Raw genomic sequence first — 16,866 nt, 5'->3', positions numbered from 1 at the left:
TTCACCTCAGAATCAATGGAGAGTGAGCTGGAGATGGTGGACCCGAGATATGTGAAAGTACAGTAGACTAGTTCAAGTGTTATGCATAACTAAATTTATCAATTTCTTTTGTATCTATCTCTTAAACTAACTACTAATCCACATGGATTTAGCCAATTTGTGATAAAAAATTTAATTGCAGATCCAGGTAGTAACAAAAATAAATGTACTTTTTTTAATAGTTTTCTGTAATTATGGCAATTAACATATAGATTGCTGTTTTTATGCTCAGATTATACTTATACCTCTCTTGGGTGTTGGCACATGTAGAAATTGCCATGACAATTCTCGGACTCTGGGAAAACAAAGCAGTTCTGGTTCAAATTCTCGGACTCTGGGAAAACAAAGCAGTTCGGGTTCAAGTTTAATACAATTTCTTTTTGATCGGGTACCTGGCAACCTATTGTTAGGATCTATGGGTACCTAGCAGAAATTTAAATTTTTTTTGACATCTCGATAAAGACATCACGGAAATGTTTGACTGACTTTATCATTGTGATCAGTTTGGGAACAAAATTTTCAAGAAGAAAACACCAAATACACAGCATAATTTAAAATTTGTTACACAAAAGTGTTGCAGTTCTCATTCTTTTGGCACTTGTGAGCAATATTTTTTGCAGATTGGGATGCACCTTTGCAGAGGCAAAGTGTTGCAGGCAATTTGCAAGTTTAACTGGACTGCAAATTTCAAGACAATGGAGGATGTAAATGCCCAATGTAGATCCCTGAGGGGATGGGGATGAGTGAAATAATCAAAGTCTGTTCATAACCAAAAGGAAAACATCACATATGATTTTGGTACATCTTCCACTTCAGTTTTGATGTGGAAACAAGCATATTTGCCATCTGCAATTGCATCCTTAGGTACATGTTGGCCAGCTCAGACAGGTAAGCTTAGGTCGGCCATTACAACTACAACCAGACATATAGTGTCTGGTGCTACTTGCGGAGGTCATGTGACTTCTGCCCAAAGCACCGATATGGCTGCTTTAGACGAATTGGTAGAATAATTTCAGCTGTGAGTGCAAAATGCAGATGTGGTGCCAAATATGCATGCATGATTGAAAACAAAGCACTGCTAGTAAGATGCAAATGCTGACCACATCAGCTGCAGTCTGGAATGCAATGTCCAAACTGGCGAAGAGTGCAGATATTTCACTGCAAGACATGCAAACTCAGTTGGGGCACATGTTGGTCCCAACATTAAGAGCATCTGAACTGTTTAAATAGCATAGGAACAACCTACAGGAATTAGCCTTTAATTCAGTCTGGGATTTTGTTAATGACATTTTCAAATTGTCATCTTTTCGATTCAGTGACTCTAGTGTCAAGTGCCATGCGCTCATATAGCCAGAGTTAACTGATATGAACGTTGTCACAAACTGACTTTTGGGTGACGACCTAAATGGGCTGATCACTAAGCCTGATGAATCTCATAAGGATGGAACTCAGCTGCTTGGAAAGAAACAACATGATGCAGCTAAGGGAAAAGTGGATTTAGAGCAGTGTGCCTTTTGTAGGCTGACCCTATTCATGAGGAGAACACTCCCAGACCTGGTCAGTGGCAGACCAATGACCACTGGTGGCAAGGCTGCAAAAAAGTTTGGAAACAAGGAACTAGGGGTTCCCAAACATAGGTTTGTTTTGGCCTCCAATGTTTGGTTGGGGAGGGGAGTAAATCCTACAACAACAGCTGAAACTGGTGGTATTTGGAATCAGAGGAAAACTCTGTATCCTATTCACTTTTTTGAACTGAAATCCTGTTTTTCTGATATTACAACTGCTCTGTTCTGAGGTGAAACATGCTCATGTGCACATCTAGTTGGATAACTCCAGCAGTTTCATGTGTGAACAAAATGGGTGACATCATTCCTACCTTGCATAAACTGATATCTGGCTATGGTGTAGAATTGGACACATGGTGCATGCAAATAAAACAGTGATTTAATCTTTAATATGAAAGGAAATATCTCTGCTTGGGTTATGCTTGTTAACTGGTACCTTTTACAATTATAGGTGCAATTACTAATTGTAAGTTGTTACACATGAAGTTCTGTCTGTTACGTAATGGGTTGTTATGCCGCCACTGTGGTAGGTGTGTTTTTATGGTTGGGGTGGGGTTCTCCCAAAATTCTATTTAAATTATAATACAAGTCCCACCGAGGCTCGATTTTGTTTGGAAGTTAAATTAGTGAAAGAGAGATGCAAAGATTTGAGCCCCCAGTCAGCAATGACGATGGTTAAATGATTGAATATACAAAGAAAGTGAAATTCAGTGAATAACAATTTAATGACAATTCAATGGTCAAATGATTAAAATTTCCCAAGTACTCTCCTTCTATTTGACCCTGTGATAGCCTATTGCATCAGTCGATTAGTAGGGTGTGATAGCTTTACACCTGTCCTTGTATTCTTACTCATCTGTTTATTCTTCTCTCCTATTCCTCCAATTCCTTCTCTTCCTCCCGACTTTCTCCAAATTCCTTCTCTCCACCAACTCTTTGATACTTCTTTTCCTTCTCCCCTTTCTCCTCCTTGGCTCCTTTTCCTCCTCCTCCTCGACTCATCTCTTTTTTACGAGTGGCTTTCTCGGAGTAACCCTATATTGCTCATCAATCTTCCTAGGCAAGACTAAATGTTTGCTTGCTAGTTAGAAGTTATCATTTGGATTGAAATTGTTATCACACTCTCTATCTCAATTCTGATTGGGGGTCACTGTGACCTGATCCAATCAAACTTAGCGGACAATGTCCTTGTTGCTGTCTGTCCATGTGGGGTTGGATTTAGAACATGCCCCGTTCCCTCACGGGTTCCTCTGATCTTAGGACTAAACTGAAACACACAAGTGGAAAGTCGCCCGGTCCAACGCCTGTGCCGATTCAAGATGTTGGGTCTTCTCTCTCTCGTCACTCTAGCTTGCAGCAATGTTTTGACAGCAACCATGGCTTGTAATAATACCTTAGTTTATACACGACTTATGAACTGAGGCTGAGCAAACGTGACACCATCAAGCTAACTTGTGCAGTCAATATAAACTGCAATGGTTTCAATACAACCTTAGATGAGCCCCATGTATGCCAAATCACATACTAGAAGGCCAAGAGATTATTAAAACCATGTACATCTCAAAGATTTTACGCATGCCTCATATAAAAGCTACACCATTTTTAATTATTATCTCATGACTTATGTATGTATTCATACAAGATCCCTTGTAATGGTAAGCATACAGTCTTGAAATTATAACTGTAGGTCTCTCAATTATTTGCTAGTGCTTTCACCAGCTGAATAATTTGAGAAGCTTTTATATTGGCAAGTTGGTTCCTGTATGAAGACAAGCAATGTATAATACCACTTTGAGATTGGCATTCAACTATTACTCATTGCTTAAACAAAACATCATTTTTTCTTGTTGAGACTGGCATGCAAAATAAACTGTTTTTCTGATTTAACACATCTCCATACAAGAGCCAACAAACTGACTTACTATAACATAACAACACAACACAGCAGTTTATGTTAAGCTAAATATCAATCAAGCTAGTGCTTTCCAACCACTGCGCTGATACTCATGCGCATAGGTTGGGTCTGTAGTAAAAAAACTACCACACTGTACAATCACAACCACTGTCACAGCTTATGATCATTGTTGGGCTTGTGAAACATAACAGTTATGCTGCAAGTAGTAGTGAAATAGTGGTTTTTGTCTCTTACTGATATATGTCATGGCCTTCTACACCTCCCACCCCATGGGACTTTCCTCTGGCATTGGACACATACTGGTGATTTTCACAGATTACAATCCATGAGTCCACATACATACATGATGATATGAGCACAAAGTAATGAAGAGTCATAAGGCCATAAACTACGTGTATATCAGTAAATGAAATCTCCAACCGCCATTTAACTAATACTCACTTTAGCTGAATTCAATGAATACCAGCTTTAAAAAAGCCTCCACCAGTCCCTCCCCCGCCCAACATGAAATTGTGCCCTAATATAAATAAAGTCATGTTTTATGGAATGTATACATGTAAATGGCTACTTGTAAGTTCAGACCTTATAAATGTCTCAAACATTTCCATTTAAAAAAGTTTGTAAAATGATTTCAAGTACATTAGCCTACTGCTTTGAGCCAACACATTTGAAACAGTTTGCACATTATCAAACTATCAAACTATTGGCCAAAATAACACAAATGAGTGACAACCATGAAGACAATTTATTCTGCAAGTAATCAATATTTTTCTTCCAAAATGAATGATCAATAATCACGAGGTCATTACGTTCATGTTTTTGGAACAACCACAGAATCCATAACAAACAAAAAACTCTCGGAGAATGCCACAAATTTTTCTTAAAAACACATTAAAAATTACTCTTCCATTATTATTAAGTTCTATCTGCTATTCTTCATTCAAGTCGATCGCTCATAAATGACTCGGTTGAAACAAAAACTGACAAATATGCTGCATGCAAACATGACATGAGCAATAACAAAATTGCTGGATAAGAATTTGCAAATAAAACAATTGAAAGAATTAAATCTACACTTAGCCTGCATGTCAGGTCAACCTAATTTCCTTTGTAGCTATTAAATTTTGCACATCTGTCAAAAATTTATTGAAAACTACAAATAGATTCCTGTACTCATAACAATATCTTTACAGCTCAACTTAAATAAATGCCAGTCACAGATTATAAAGTGTTCTCCATTCTGGTCTAACAACCTAACAGAAAACAAAATTACAGTCTTGAAAGGATAATATTATCTGTCACTGTCTTGTGAAATTTTAATGGAATGATCATCTCAGATGACTGAGGTTAAGATAAAATTAAGAAGAATCATTTCTTTGCCTTTCAAACCTGATAGATACAATTATCTGGAAATTCTGTCAGGATACAATATACTGAGATACCAGAAATAGCTAAAAGTTATGGATTTATGTCTCAGAAGATTCACTTCCTGTTGAATAATATTGTTTGAGTCCCATCAAAATGTAAAGGAAGTAATAAATGTAAACTAAAAGTGAATTACTAAGCTTGGTTTTGTCTACAACAGACATCCATTTAAATGCATTCAGACAAGAAAGGCTGGTAGTAAATAGCAATACAATTTATTACAAAAGTCACAATATCACGGAACTGTGAAATGCGTTAAAACAAGAAAGGCTGATAGCAAACAACCATTCCAATTTATTACCAACAACATTAAAAAAATGCAACATTACTGCATGGTTGCATTCATGTAGATCTGAAGGGATGAATAGTAAACAGTGCTCTTGTGAAAAGTAAGCTTACCCTAAATATTCAAACTTGATGATTTTTTGGTATGAACTATTTGTCTAAACATAAATCTTGTATTTCATACATGCAAATTGGTTTTGTCATTCCACCTATTCCAAGTACTTTTGGGAGCTGTTGTGGCTCAGTGGTTAGCATTACCAACTCACAACTGAAAGTGTGCAGGTTTAACTATCATGGTGTGTCCTTCGGCAAAGCAATTTACTCCTATTGCTTTACTAAATTTCACTTCCCCCATAAGTGCTTCATGATCCCATGAGATGACATTGGTCACATGACTGATTAGAATCATCGTTATATTGATGTGATCAGTTTGGGAGCAACATTTTTAAGAAGAAAATGACAACAACATGATTTACGATTTTCTGCACAAAAGTGCTGCAGGTATTCGTCTTTTGCCACTTGTGAGCAATATTTTTTGCAGACTGGGATGCACCTTTGCAGAGGCGAAGTGTTGCTGGCTGTTTGCCAAAGTTTGCAAGTTTAACTGGACTGCAAGTTTCAAGCCAATGGAGGATGCAAACCGTCCGATGTAGATCCCAAAAGCAAAGCATCACATATGATATTGGCACATCTTCCACTACAGTTTTCATGGGGAAATGATCACATTTGCCATATGCAACTGCATCCTAAGGTGCCAGGCCTAGCAAGGCACATGTTGGCCAGTTTAGACAGGTAAGCTTTGGCCAGCCATTACAACTTACAACCAGACATAATGTATTTGGCTCTGCTTGCAGAAGTCACGTGACTTCAACCCAAAGCACCAATATGGCTGCTCAAGAAAGAAAATAAATTTTGGTAGTATAATTTCAGATGTGAGCATAAAATGCAGATGTGGTGCTAAACATACATGCACAATTATATAAAAAAAAGCATTGCAAGTAAGACACAAAAGCTGACCACATCACCTGTGGATTCTGCAGTCATGTTACACTGAGATGTCTATATTGGTGATGTCGAAGGGCAAATTATGCCAGACACAAACTCCAAAGAAATTAATGCAAATTATAATGATTTGTTGTTGTTGCTGTAGGGTTTTAACACCATTTTTCAGCATATGATAGGCTATACATGGCGGCCAGTATTAATGGTGGCGGAAGAACACAGGAAAACCCCAGAAAGAACCACCGACCCACAAGAAGCTACTGGCAAGCTTTCTCACATACACACATTAGCTGAATCCGAGACTCGAACCCACGCAGACAGAGGTGAGATGGCAGTGATCTGTAATGGACAGCGCTTTAGACCACTCAGAAACTCGGGGCCCCTTACAATGATTTGTCTGCAAAGGTTCTTGGAGAAGAAAAAAAAAATACTGAGCCCAAACATGGACAAAAAAACTAGCTAAAGTTATCAGTAAAGGCCTGCATTCCATGTTAACTCGTGACAATGCTCAACCTTTGCTGGAAAATTATACCAGACCAGGAAATTGTGACATTTTAAAGGTGCCTTGAATGAATATTGAGGTCCAGAATGCAATGTTCAAACAGGCAACGAGTGCAGATATTTCATTGCAAAAGCAATGTGACTGAAAATTTTTAAAAGCTATGTTAAAAATCAAAATCTCACACACACACACACACATTGCAAAAGCTGCAATTTACTCAGTACGGGCACATGTTGGTCGAAACTTTAAGAGCATTTGAACTGTTTAAATAGCATAGGAACAACCTACAGGAATTATCCTTTAAATCAGTCTGGGATTTTGTCACTGATATTTTCAAATTTTCATCTTTTAGGTTCAGCGACTAGTGTCAAGTGCCCTGGGCTCATAAAGCCAGAGCTAACTGATGTGTACCTATTAGCCCAACTCACTGTAGGAAACCCTGTCACAAACTGACTTTGGGTGACAACCTAAATGGGCTGATCACTAAGCCTGATGAATCTCATAAAGATGGAACTCAGCTGCTTGGAAAGAAACAACATGTTGTAGCTAAGGGAAAAATGGGCTCGAAGCAGTGTAGGATGAACCTATTCACGCGTAGGACACTCCTGGAACTGGTCAGTGGCAGACCAATGACCACTGGTGGCAAGGCTGCAAAACAGCTTGGAAACAAGAAAAAGGGGGTTCCTAAACATAGGTAGGATCACTAAGATCTTCCCAGGCCAATAGTATGCAGCATAAGGCAAGTGTTTCTTGTATGAACAAAACACCCGACAATACTGTCACTGGGAAATTTTCCGCAATTTCTGAACGATGGCAGAATATTATTTCAGATGGTTGGATTCTGAATACTGTTCAAGGTTATGAAATTGAGTTAGAACAACAGCCTATAGAGACATATTTAACAAAACCTAATTAATATGTTTAACTTTCTTTTTCATTCCCCAAAAACAGTCTGTTTGATGTGCATACCATCCTCCCATAGTGTGAAGAATTGACTATATGATGCAATGCCTTGTGCAGCTTGTTTGTCCCTGCTTTGTTATGAACAAAACAAGCACAGCTAGCTCATCTTTTTTGTGGATGGCTGCTACATCAGGACATCAGAGCAGGGTGGGAGGAGGGCATTTGACAATAGCCATGGGTAAGTATTGCATAATTAAAATTAGTTTTACACCCCCAAAAGACTACATTTTAATGTAGCAACAGCTTACTCTTGGCTATTGTTTAGGTATCGTATATACTTGTGTATAAGCTCATTCGCGCATAAGCCAACCTCCAAACTGAACAGGTATAAACACTAAAAAGTGCATGATCCACGTAAAAGCCAACTTAGAACTCCAAGGCATCTCAAGATGCACGAGGTAAGTTCTAAATGCATTTATTTAGGCAAACTTGTATTTAAAATAAATACATGTATACTTATCTCGAGAATGACGTGCATGATTATTAACAAAAAATCATGTAAACTTGTTTGAAAAGTAATTTATTTAATTTTCTGTTTTCTTATTGTTTCTGCCTAATTTAGATTTGTATATAATTTGATCGAATGATGACAAGAATTTAGCAATCACAAGTTCCTGTAACACTACCTCTCCCTTCTGACTCAATTATTGTTTGTTTATGCATTATTGCATTGGACATTTTATATCAGTGCACTGGTTATTGCATTTTTACTTTGCACTGAAAATTGTAAATACCTAAATTCATTAAAATGTAATCCCAGTATGACAATACAACGAACAACACGGTTCGATTCAACGCTCACAATTAGGCTACTGAACGTATTTACATAATGGTGCCATCGCATGTACATTGTAGGTTTGAACATGCGCTGAATTAAGTACATCCCATGGAGTCGAATCATTGGCACCTTTGTGGTCAACTTTTATAATATCTCCAAAATACAATAATAAAGTTTTATAAATAATGCTTAAAAAATTATGCTAATACCGTAAAAGCTGAATTGTAGTTTGCTTTGATGTAAGCAACATTACACGATTAATACCTGTCAACTTTCATGCCGGGAGGGAAAAAAAACCTACAGATGCTGGGGTTGCTCCATGCCTACCTCTCAATTTCATAATATCTTCCAATTTTTACAGAGAACTCGTGATTATTACATCATGTCTTCGATTTTCATTTCTTCTAAACAAGAAAAGTCATACATGTTCTGTTGTATCACCTGTGAATTACTGTTGTGACGATATAATTACTTTAGTATAAAGAATTCACTTCACTAAATAGAATGTCAAGTTTAAACATTATTCACATAAATTAATGACTTTTTTACCTCTACAATAATACAAAAATAAACCAGAACAAAAAAATAAACCACAACAATAAAATCGTCCACAATTAATTTCAATCCCATGAATGATCACTACGAATGATGTAACTCCATATGCTATAGCTCCATTCCCATGAAAGAAACTTACACGAGTGAACACCTGGCATTTTCATACTGTATATACCAATGTTAAACTGGTTTACTTACCAGTCAAAATTCCTTCTTATCACATGCCAGTTTCAGGGTTTTAATGATTAACTGGCCTGTACTGCTGTCACAAAACAAAAGACAAATTCTCTGACTATCAACATAGAAGACACCGAAACATCAAGCTTTCCACTGTGTGGAACGTTATGTTTGTTCAGCTAAAACACAAAACTAAAATTGACTGATGTTGATCTTAGTTGATCTCTATGAGAATTTTAGCCTTTTTATTACCACTCCGTGAACATGTAAATTATGATGGTTATGTGCCTTGTACAAATAAACGTGTGTACCTTTCTAAAAATATTACCTCAATTTGTAGATCAATAATATTATTAAAATTGAGTAACTTGTGAGCACGCGAGTCTACGTAAATGAAACAGCTATTAAGGACTGGCTGAAATGTTATCAGGAAGAATGCAACTTGGTCAAAACAATGAATAAAGCAAAATCTGCATCTATGTTTGGGAGTAAGTAAGGATTTAAGTGACGCTATGCACGCTTTGCACTGTGTAAGTACTGTACATTATAGTTCAGCATGGTCTCCCTGGTAAACTCAACCGGCCCATGAATTATCAAGTCTGTATTTACCTTTATTTAACTTCATGTTGGAGAAATCAGAAAATATGCACATGCAAAAAAAAATAACAAAATCAATCATAGTACTTTATAACAGTTTAATAATTGTCGGGTCACCGAAAGTTACTTTTTTTTTTACATGCCTATGTCTTAGGACACGGGAAAAATTATTGTTTCGTGTCCCAAGATTTACAGCCATTACAGTAGTCAACAAAAAGACCTAAAAACTGTGTCCCCGCCCCCCCTTCTTATAGGCCTTTATTTTTTCCTAAATTATTTGGCTTACACGCGAGTATATATGGTAAATTTGTCAGTAAGGAAGGTTGGCTGATGCTCCGTTAAACTGATAAAAAACAAACAAAAATGGAAAACACTCACCATTGGTGGAGAGGTCCATGTTATGGAAGGTTTGTATTTATCAGGGCCACATGTTGTGTCACAAGGATGGAACCCAGAGAAAATATATCTGCACTTTGTTGGGATAACGAGTGGAGGTAAAAGGAGGAAAAGGTAGTATGGGAATGCCAAAATGCTGCCTTCATGATGTCCTCCAAGGAGGAGTGATTAAGGAAGGCCCATGAGGTAGCAATGGCGTAAAACTCATGATCTTTCAATTTCATAAAGAAAAGGTCTCGATCAGTTAGAAATGTGAAAAATAATTACACATGCCATAATGAAAATATGGCTGTTCATGCATAGTGTGTAATAAGTGTGTAATAAATTTTAAATCTTCATAAATTTAAGAATCCTGTAAAATATGGATTAAATGTCTTATAATTATAAACAGTTACAAAGAAATAAAATGTATATTCATGTATTTTAAATACTGTCTACCAATACTGTCAAAGCACACAAGGGAGCAAGAATATATAAGAAGTTCCATACTGGTGCCAGAGCCGGGTGCATACACTTTGTACTCCTTATTTTCCCAAGCAAACAGTTCAGACCCTGCTCGAAATGATATGGTATGCAATGACAGATCTCGGTCTATACTATTTGTTCTACCATTTTCCCAAGAAAGCTGTTCAGACCATGATCTATGGACACATTAGGTTTGTTGTTGTTGTTGTGGGGTTTAACGCCATTTTTCAGCACACAACAGGCTATGCATGGCGGCCAGTATTAATGGTGGTGGAAGAACCCGGAAAAACCCCGGGAAGAACCACCAACCCACGGACACATTAGGAAATAGCTCATCTGAGCCTGCACTGTTTGTTCAACTTACTTTCCTAAGCCTTCATACCAGGATCTGGTACATAATAAAATAACAGATGTGGATGTAAACTGTTTATTTTACCTTTTTTTTCCGAAGCAAACAGTTGAGACCCTGATCTAATGGCATATTATGGGCAAACCAATCTGGGTCTGGATTGTTTGTTCTACTTATTTTCCCAAGCAATCAGTTCAGATACTGATCTATTAAAGCATTATGAAAGGACAGATCTGGGTCTGAACAGTTTGTTTTATTTATTTATTTTACCAAGCAAATAGTTCAGATCTACTAGAGTATTATGAAATGACAGATCAGAGTCTGGGCTGTTTGTTCTGCATATTCCTTTCCCAAACAAACAGTGTAGACTGACAGTACTAAATTAATACTGTTGTAGTTCTCCCCCACCCCCAGTGAAAAATTCAGACCCGGATCTACTGGGACATTTGGAATGGCAAATCTGGGTCTGAACTCCTGTTTTACTTATTTTTACAAATAAACAATTCAGATCGTCATCAACTGGTACATATGGGACTGACAGATCAGGATGTATATTCTTTGTTCTTCTTAAATTCCCAACAAACAGTTCAGACCCTGGTCTAATGGCACATTAAATAATGAAAAAACTACTGTATATTCTACTTAAACATGTAAACCCCTCATCAACTGTTATAATTATGGGTCAATACTATTTACAATATGATTTCTCTTATGAAACAAAGCCTATTTTCAATATTTTTCCCAATTTTTCGGCTAAATTCTTATTCAAAATGCACCCCAGATGATGCCAATAATAATGTCACTGCCTACATAAACCGCCTGATCCATATGTTACATAATTTCTATTATTTTAGTACTGAACTATCGACAAAAAGATTTTAAAAATGCAATTAAAAGTGCTAGATCTGCTAGCTTTAGAATTATATTTTCTGTTTTAATCCCTTTCCTACATAAAATACATATTCGTTAGATTTTTGTGGGTACCAATGTGAATGGATTTCATGGCTGCTTCAAACCAAATGATTGTAATGACCAACTGAACAATCACCTCTCTGCAAGTACAAGGATGCACAAAGAAATCATTTTTCGCAAAACCATGAAAATTGATATAAACAAAATAAATGAATTCACAATAAGGAAGAATATTTTTATAATTCAACAAACAACTTACACAGAAAGCCCTTTGGGTCCCAGTTTGGAAGGCTGAACCTTCTTGTTCTTGAGAACCTTGTTCATTTTCGCCAAATCTCCATTTTCCACAGCCTTCAATAGTTTGGAATCATGCTCATTCCATTCAGACAGCTGAAATGTTTGAACAGAGACTGAATATAACATCCAATTTTGTCTACAGTGGTCATCTTTGCCTAGTAACCATCTCAATACATGTACAGAGGGGTTCTGTTGAAGTGTCTTGACTGTGATTGGTGTTATGATGAGGTAGCTATTTGCTGGAATCCTTGCATATCAGGGCACAAACTTTCTGCATGTGGTATTACCAGGGGTGAACTGATTCATATGTGTCTGCAATTTTGCCACTTTACAAAAGGTGAAGACTCTACACAAAATATTTGTAGCTGTTGTGGTGTGTAGCTACATGGAAAATTAACAGCAAAAGCAAACAACCAAACAAACATTTTGGCGACATACTTAATTGTTACCCTACACTAAACCAAATTCAAATTCAAAATTTTCCACCAATATTTACTGCCCTCTAAAATTTCATCCAAGCAGACTTCACACAAAACATCCTGATATCATATTTCACTGTACTGTGTGCTTCAGATATAAAAATATGTGATTCCTATGTTAAACTATGGTAGACCTTTAATTCCTCAATAATGATTTGTCTAGAAGTTGATTTGCAGATGATTAATACATCACACTCACAATCGCTTTCAACCTATGCAACAAAGTACAAGTGTGAAATACAAGTGCTTTAAGTGCAGAGGGTTATCAAAGTTTAAGAATAAAATCTCTATTTCCTTTAAATCTATATACAAGTTAATGTTGTTAATCTGTCTTATCTTTAATATCATCAACATTTTCAACATCAAACATTTATACTACCTACTTTAAATAGCCCTTAAAATAGTTTACATAAATATACATATGTTTTCTCTACTACACAGACCAGAGGTTGACCCAAGAAACAATTTTATGTCCATTGGGCACATTCCTGCCATAACATGATGTGTCATGCTAAAAACAATTTTCTAATACCAAACCCACTGACATGGTCAGGTTTCGAAAAACATGATTTTCGGTAATCTTCAACAACACAAAAAATACCAGTCTAATATACACCAATAACATGTAGCATTATAAAAATGAAAACAAAAACTGTCCTGTTCATGTAAAAATATAATTGGGGCACTTTATAGGTAATTAAAAGGCAAGGTGGTAAGGTGTAAACAACCACCACTTCAGGTTTGACTTAACTGGTTGACAATAGCTAGGGTGAAGTGTCAAGTTCTTTTAAGACTGCTGTGGAGGAGCCCATTATTCTAATTTGCAAAGTTCATAAAGTGGAACAACAAAATTTGTTTTGAATTATAGGTAAATGAAAGAGATGCACATTGAAGAACTAAAGTTAATACACATCAATGCTTTGAATGAGCATGTTTAAGTTGTGGCTATTAAAGATTATTGCCAAGTTTGAGAACTGCAGCAAAGCTTCTTTAAAGTCAGATTTTATCATGCAAAGCACTATGAAATAGTGTTCAAGTATGATTCATTTTGAAGGCAAACTGTCTAAATGCATTTCCTGTGATTCAGGAAGCAATAAGCTGGCAAAGACCAGCACAACTAAATTTCTAACTTCTGCTTGGCAGAGTTTTACATTGTGAGGCAATGCAGCAACAGGTTGTATCTAATTCTCTGCACATGCTGCAAAACAATATATTGACACAAATAATATGATAATAGCAGTTTTCTCCACAAAAAATTACTGATCTAGGTTAAAGCCTTCTACCCACAACGACTTGTCTTCTTATCACAAGTACATGTCCTTGCATAACTGTTACCCACAGGTGCCCCTGAAAGAGGAATGTCGTGTGGGGTAAAAGACTTCACCCGAGATCAGTAATCAACAAAACCGCTTTTATCATACTATGTGCATGGTCTAAAAGGACCACAAGGTCCATGACCGAGACAGGTACATACATGATCTGCATCAATGATCGCATAGGCATAATCTTTGGAAATGAGTGAGGAAATATATCAATGACACAATCATTGAAAACAAGTGAAGTTTTTAGCGCAGACCAATTAAAATTTGCATACATAAATACTGTGCAATCAGACTGACCATTATTTGCATACAGACTCTGTATTTCTTAGTACAGCAGGGACTAGCTCTTGTATAAGTGTGTATTATCAGAATATTACCAGTTCAACTCAGAGAATATTATTTTTTTAATGACTGAGATGTCAGAGCTTGCGTTAGTTATACATGAAAAATGAAAGTCAATCTGATGATGTAAGGCTGATGTCAAGTGCAAGGCACATGTAATTCTTTGAGATGAGCTTGGACTGAACAATCTCTGGACCTTCTGTTAAGTTGTTTGACACTATGGTGACGAGTAACCTAGCGTTCTGTTCCATGGCTTCAATTGTTTTGATTGGAAGGCATACCCAAGCTCCTGTTGAAATACCCACTTTAGATCAACCAGCATCCAGGTGAGGATTAGTAGGCCACTTTTGGGGAATGTACCAGTAACTGGTAGTGGAGACTTGGGGTCTCAGTGTTGAAGAAAGGACTGACCAGCCTCGACATTGCCAAGTGACATTTTGGCTTGTTACAAACCTGTGAGAAATTTCCTCGATCATGATCATGGAGGAATGAGGTAATAGGTCTTGTTCAGGTTATACCCTTGAAATTATTTTTACAATGGAGAGTATTTTATAGAACTGTGTGCTCAATGGTTTCAAGTACAGGTCGGGGGTAAAAGGCAGTCAACTTCATCACAGGAACAAACTTCACCCTCACCATCCAGTTGACAGGAAGGTGTGGGCCAGGTAGGAGGTATCAGAGGTGCTGCTTCATTGGAGTTAACAAGGATAGATAGGACACCATCATCAATTAGCATACTCTGAACCGGGGATCGCTTGGACAGAGAGGGAATTGGCACACTCTGTACCATGTCCCATAATTCACAGTGGTTAGAAGTGGGGGAGACAAGGTCATCTGCCCTAGATGATATGAAACCACTAGCTTTACAATATCTGTAGTGACCTGGTCAAGAGATAACGATGGGTCATGAGCTGCAATGAGGGCAAGGTCCAGTAGTGTGCGCGCGCGTGTGTGTGTGTGTGTGTGTGTGTGTGTGTGTGTGTGTGTGTGTGTGTGTGTGCATGTGTGACAGAGATTTGAATTTTTAATGTAGCTATAACAATTTTTTAGTCATATCACTATGATGACCGCAGTGTGGCAGTTTATAGTGATGTCTAGCACGGGGCATCATGCCACAGACATTTAGTGTCATGTCCCTCCCAGTCACATTATCCTGACACCAGACTGACCAGTCCTAACACTAACCTCTTATAGCCGAGCACCAAGCAAGGAAATCTTTGGTATGACTCAGCCAGGGTCGGAACCAGCAACCTCCCACAACCGAGGCAGATGCTCTAACCACTTATGCCACCAGAGCGGTCAGTAGCACCCATGAGGCCATATAAAACTGATGACCCTGAGGGAGAAGGCCCCACAGCTCATAAGGCAGGATGGGAAGATAGTGGGCAGAACACCATACATACCCTATGCCCATACTAAAACACATCTAATTGGAGAATACATAAACTGATGCATCACTCACAAGGGTGTGGAGTCAGTATTAAACTTGTTAGGTCTTCACTTTATGCTCATACATGTAATAGCATTGTTTTAAACACTTAAATGACCGTCTTTTCATCAGTGTAGTTTTATTTTTTTGTAATCTTCACTTGGGTTTTTTACTGAGATTAAGTCATGAAATTAAACAGCTACTAACATGCAAACTTTGACTGGCAAAACCATGTATTATAGTAGCCACAGAAATGTCATTCGGAACAAAGCCATGAAATTAAACCATATGAAAATAAATGATCCAACAGCATTTATCCACACTTGGACTTGATGTAGAAGCTGCACTATTACTTGTTATTTAATATAATGCTGCATTGTCTTGCTAGTTTAAGTGAAGATGTGACACATGGTTCTGTTCCATCATATGCCAACATCCACTTCCCTTACATAAAAAATGTAATTGGATAACCTTTACTAAATGAAGGACAGCCCCCTTCCCCACCGACCATACCAAAACATGATGTTGACATGGAAAAATATGACCCAGTTACCCAGATTTGTCATGTCTTCCTGAATCCCACAAACTTGCCCTGATATTGATAAGTTTCCAAATTTTCTTCCCTCCCCCAACTTGTTAAAAAGAAATCTGATACTGGTAACTGTTGACTGTGTTACTTCCTGACCATTCTGCCTTGTACATTTTATCCTTTTGCCCCTACACTTAACATATTAACCCCTGCCGAGCTCTGTAGTGTCAAGGTCATATAAGATACACTAAAGTGGGTGGTATTATAAAAAGGTAGATGTAGCTCTACAATGATAAAAAATAATCTGCAATTTCCAGTTGCACTACAAAATACAGATGGAAAAAACTCTATTCCCCCCCCCCCAATTCGCCAGTGGTCAGAATCCGATTTTGTGTCCGGATTTTAGACTTTTTGGTGTCAGATCTAAGGCAGACTGGTATAAACTGCAAACAGACAGATGAACCTTTGCAAAAAGTAGGATAAGATGGGCATTTGGAATAAAGAGTGGTCTCGATACGAAATTAATAGGTCCATTAAGCAAGA

The 16,866-nt window shown here is 37.4% G+C and overlaps 1 protein-coding gene across 8 annotated transcripts in view; it reads right to left on the bottom strand.

The window, feature by feature from the left end:
• Window positions 1–16,866, bottom strand: part of LOC149801616 (uncharacterized) — a 234,537-nt gene that overhangs the window by 177,440 nt on the left and 40,231 nt on the right. For all 8 annotated transcript variants that reach the window (XM_089955875.1, XM_089955878.1, XM_089955881.1 and 5 more), the window contains exon 3: window positions 12,185–12,315. In XM_089955875.1, the coding sequence (XP_089812001.1) occupies window positions 12,185–12,315 (131 nt within the window). The remainder of the gene's footprint in view (window positions 1–12,184; window positions 12,316–16,866) is intronic.

Source organism: Sinohyriopsis cumingii, chromosome 4, assembly GCF_028554795.1.
Source record: "Sinohyriopsis cumingii isolate HCF-2022 chromosome 4, ASM2855479v2, whole genome shotgun sequence".
Classification (NCBI taxonomy): domain Eukaryota; kingdom Metazoa; phylum Mollusca; class Bivalvia; order Unionida; family Unionidae; genus Sinohyriopsis; species Sinohyriopsis cumingii.
The sequence above is the reverse complement of the archived record's forward strand: the minus strand, read 5'-3'. Positions and strand labels throughout refer to the sequence as shown.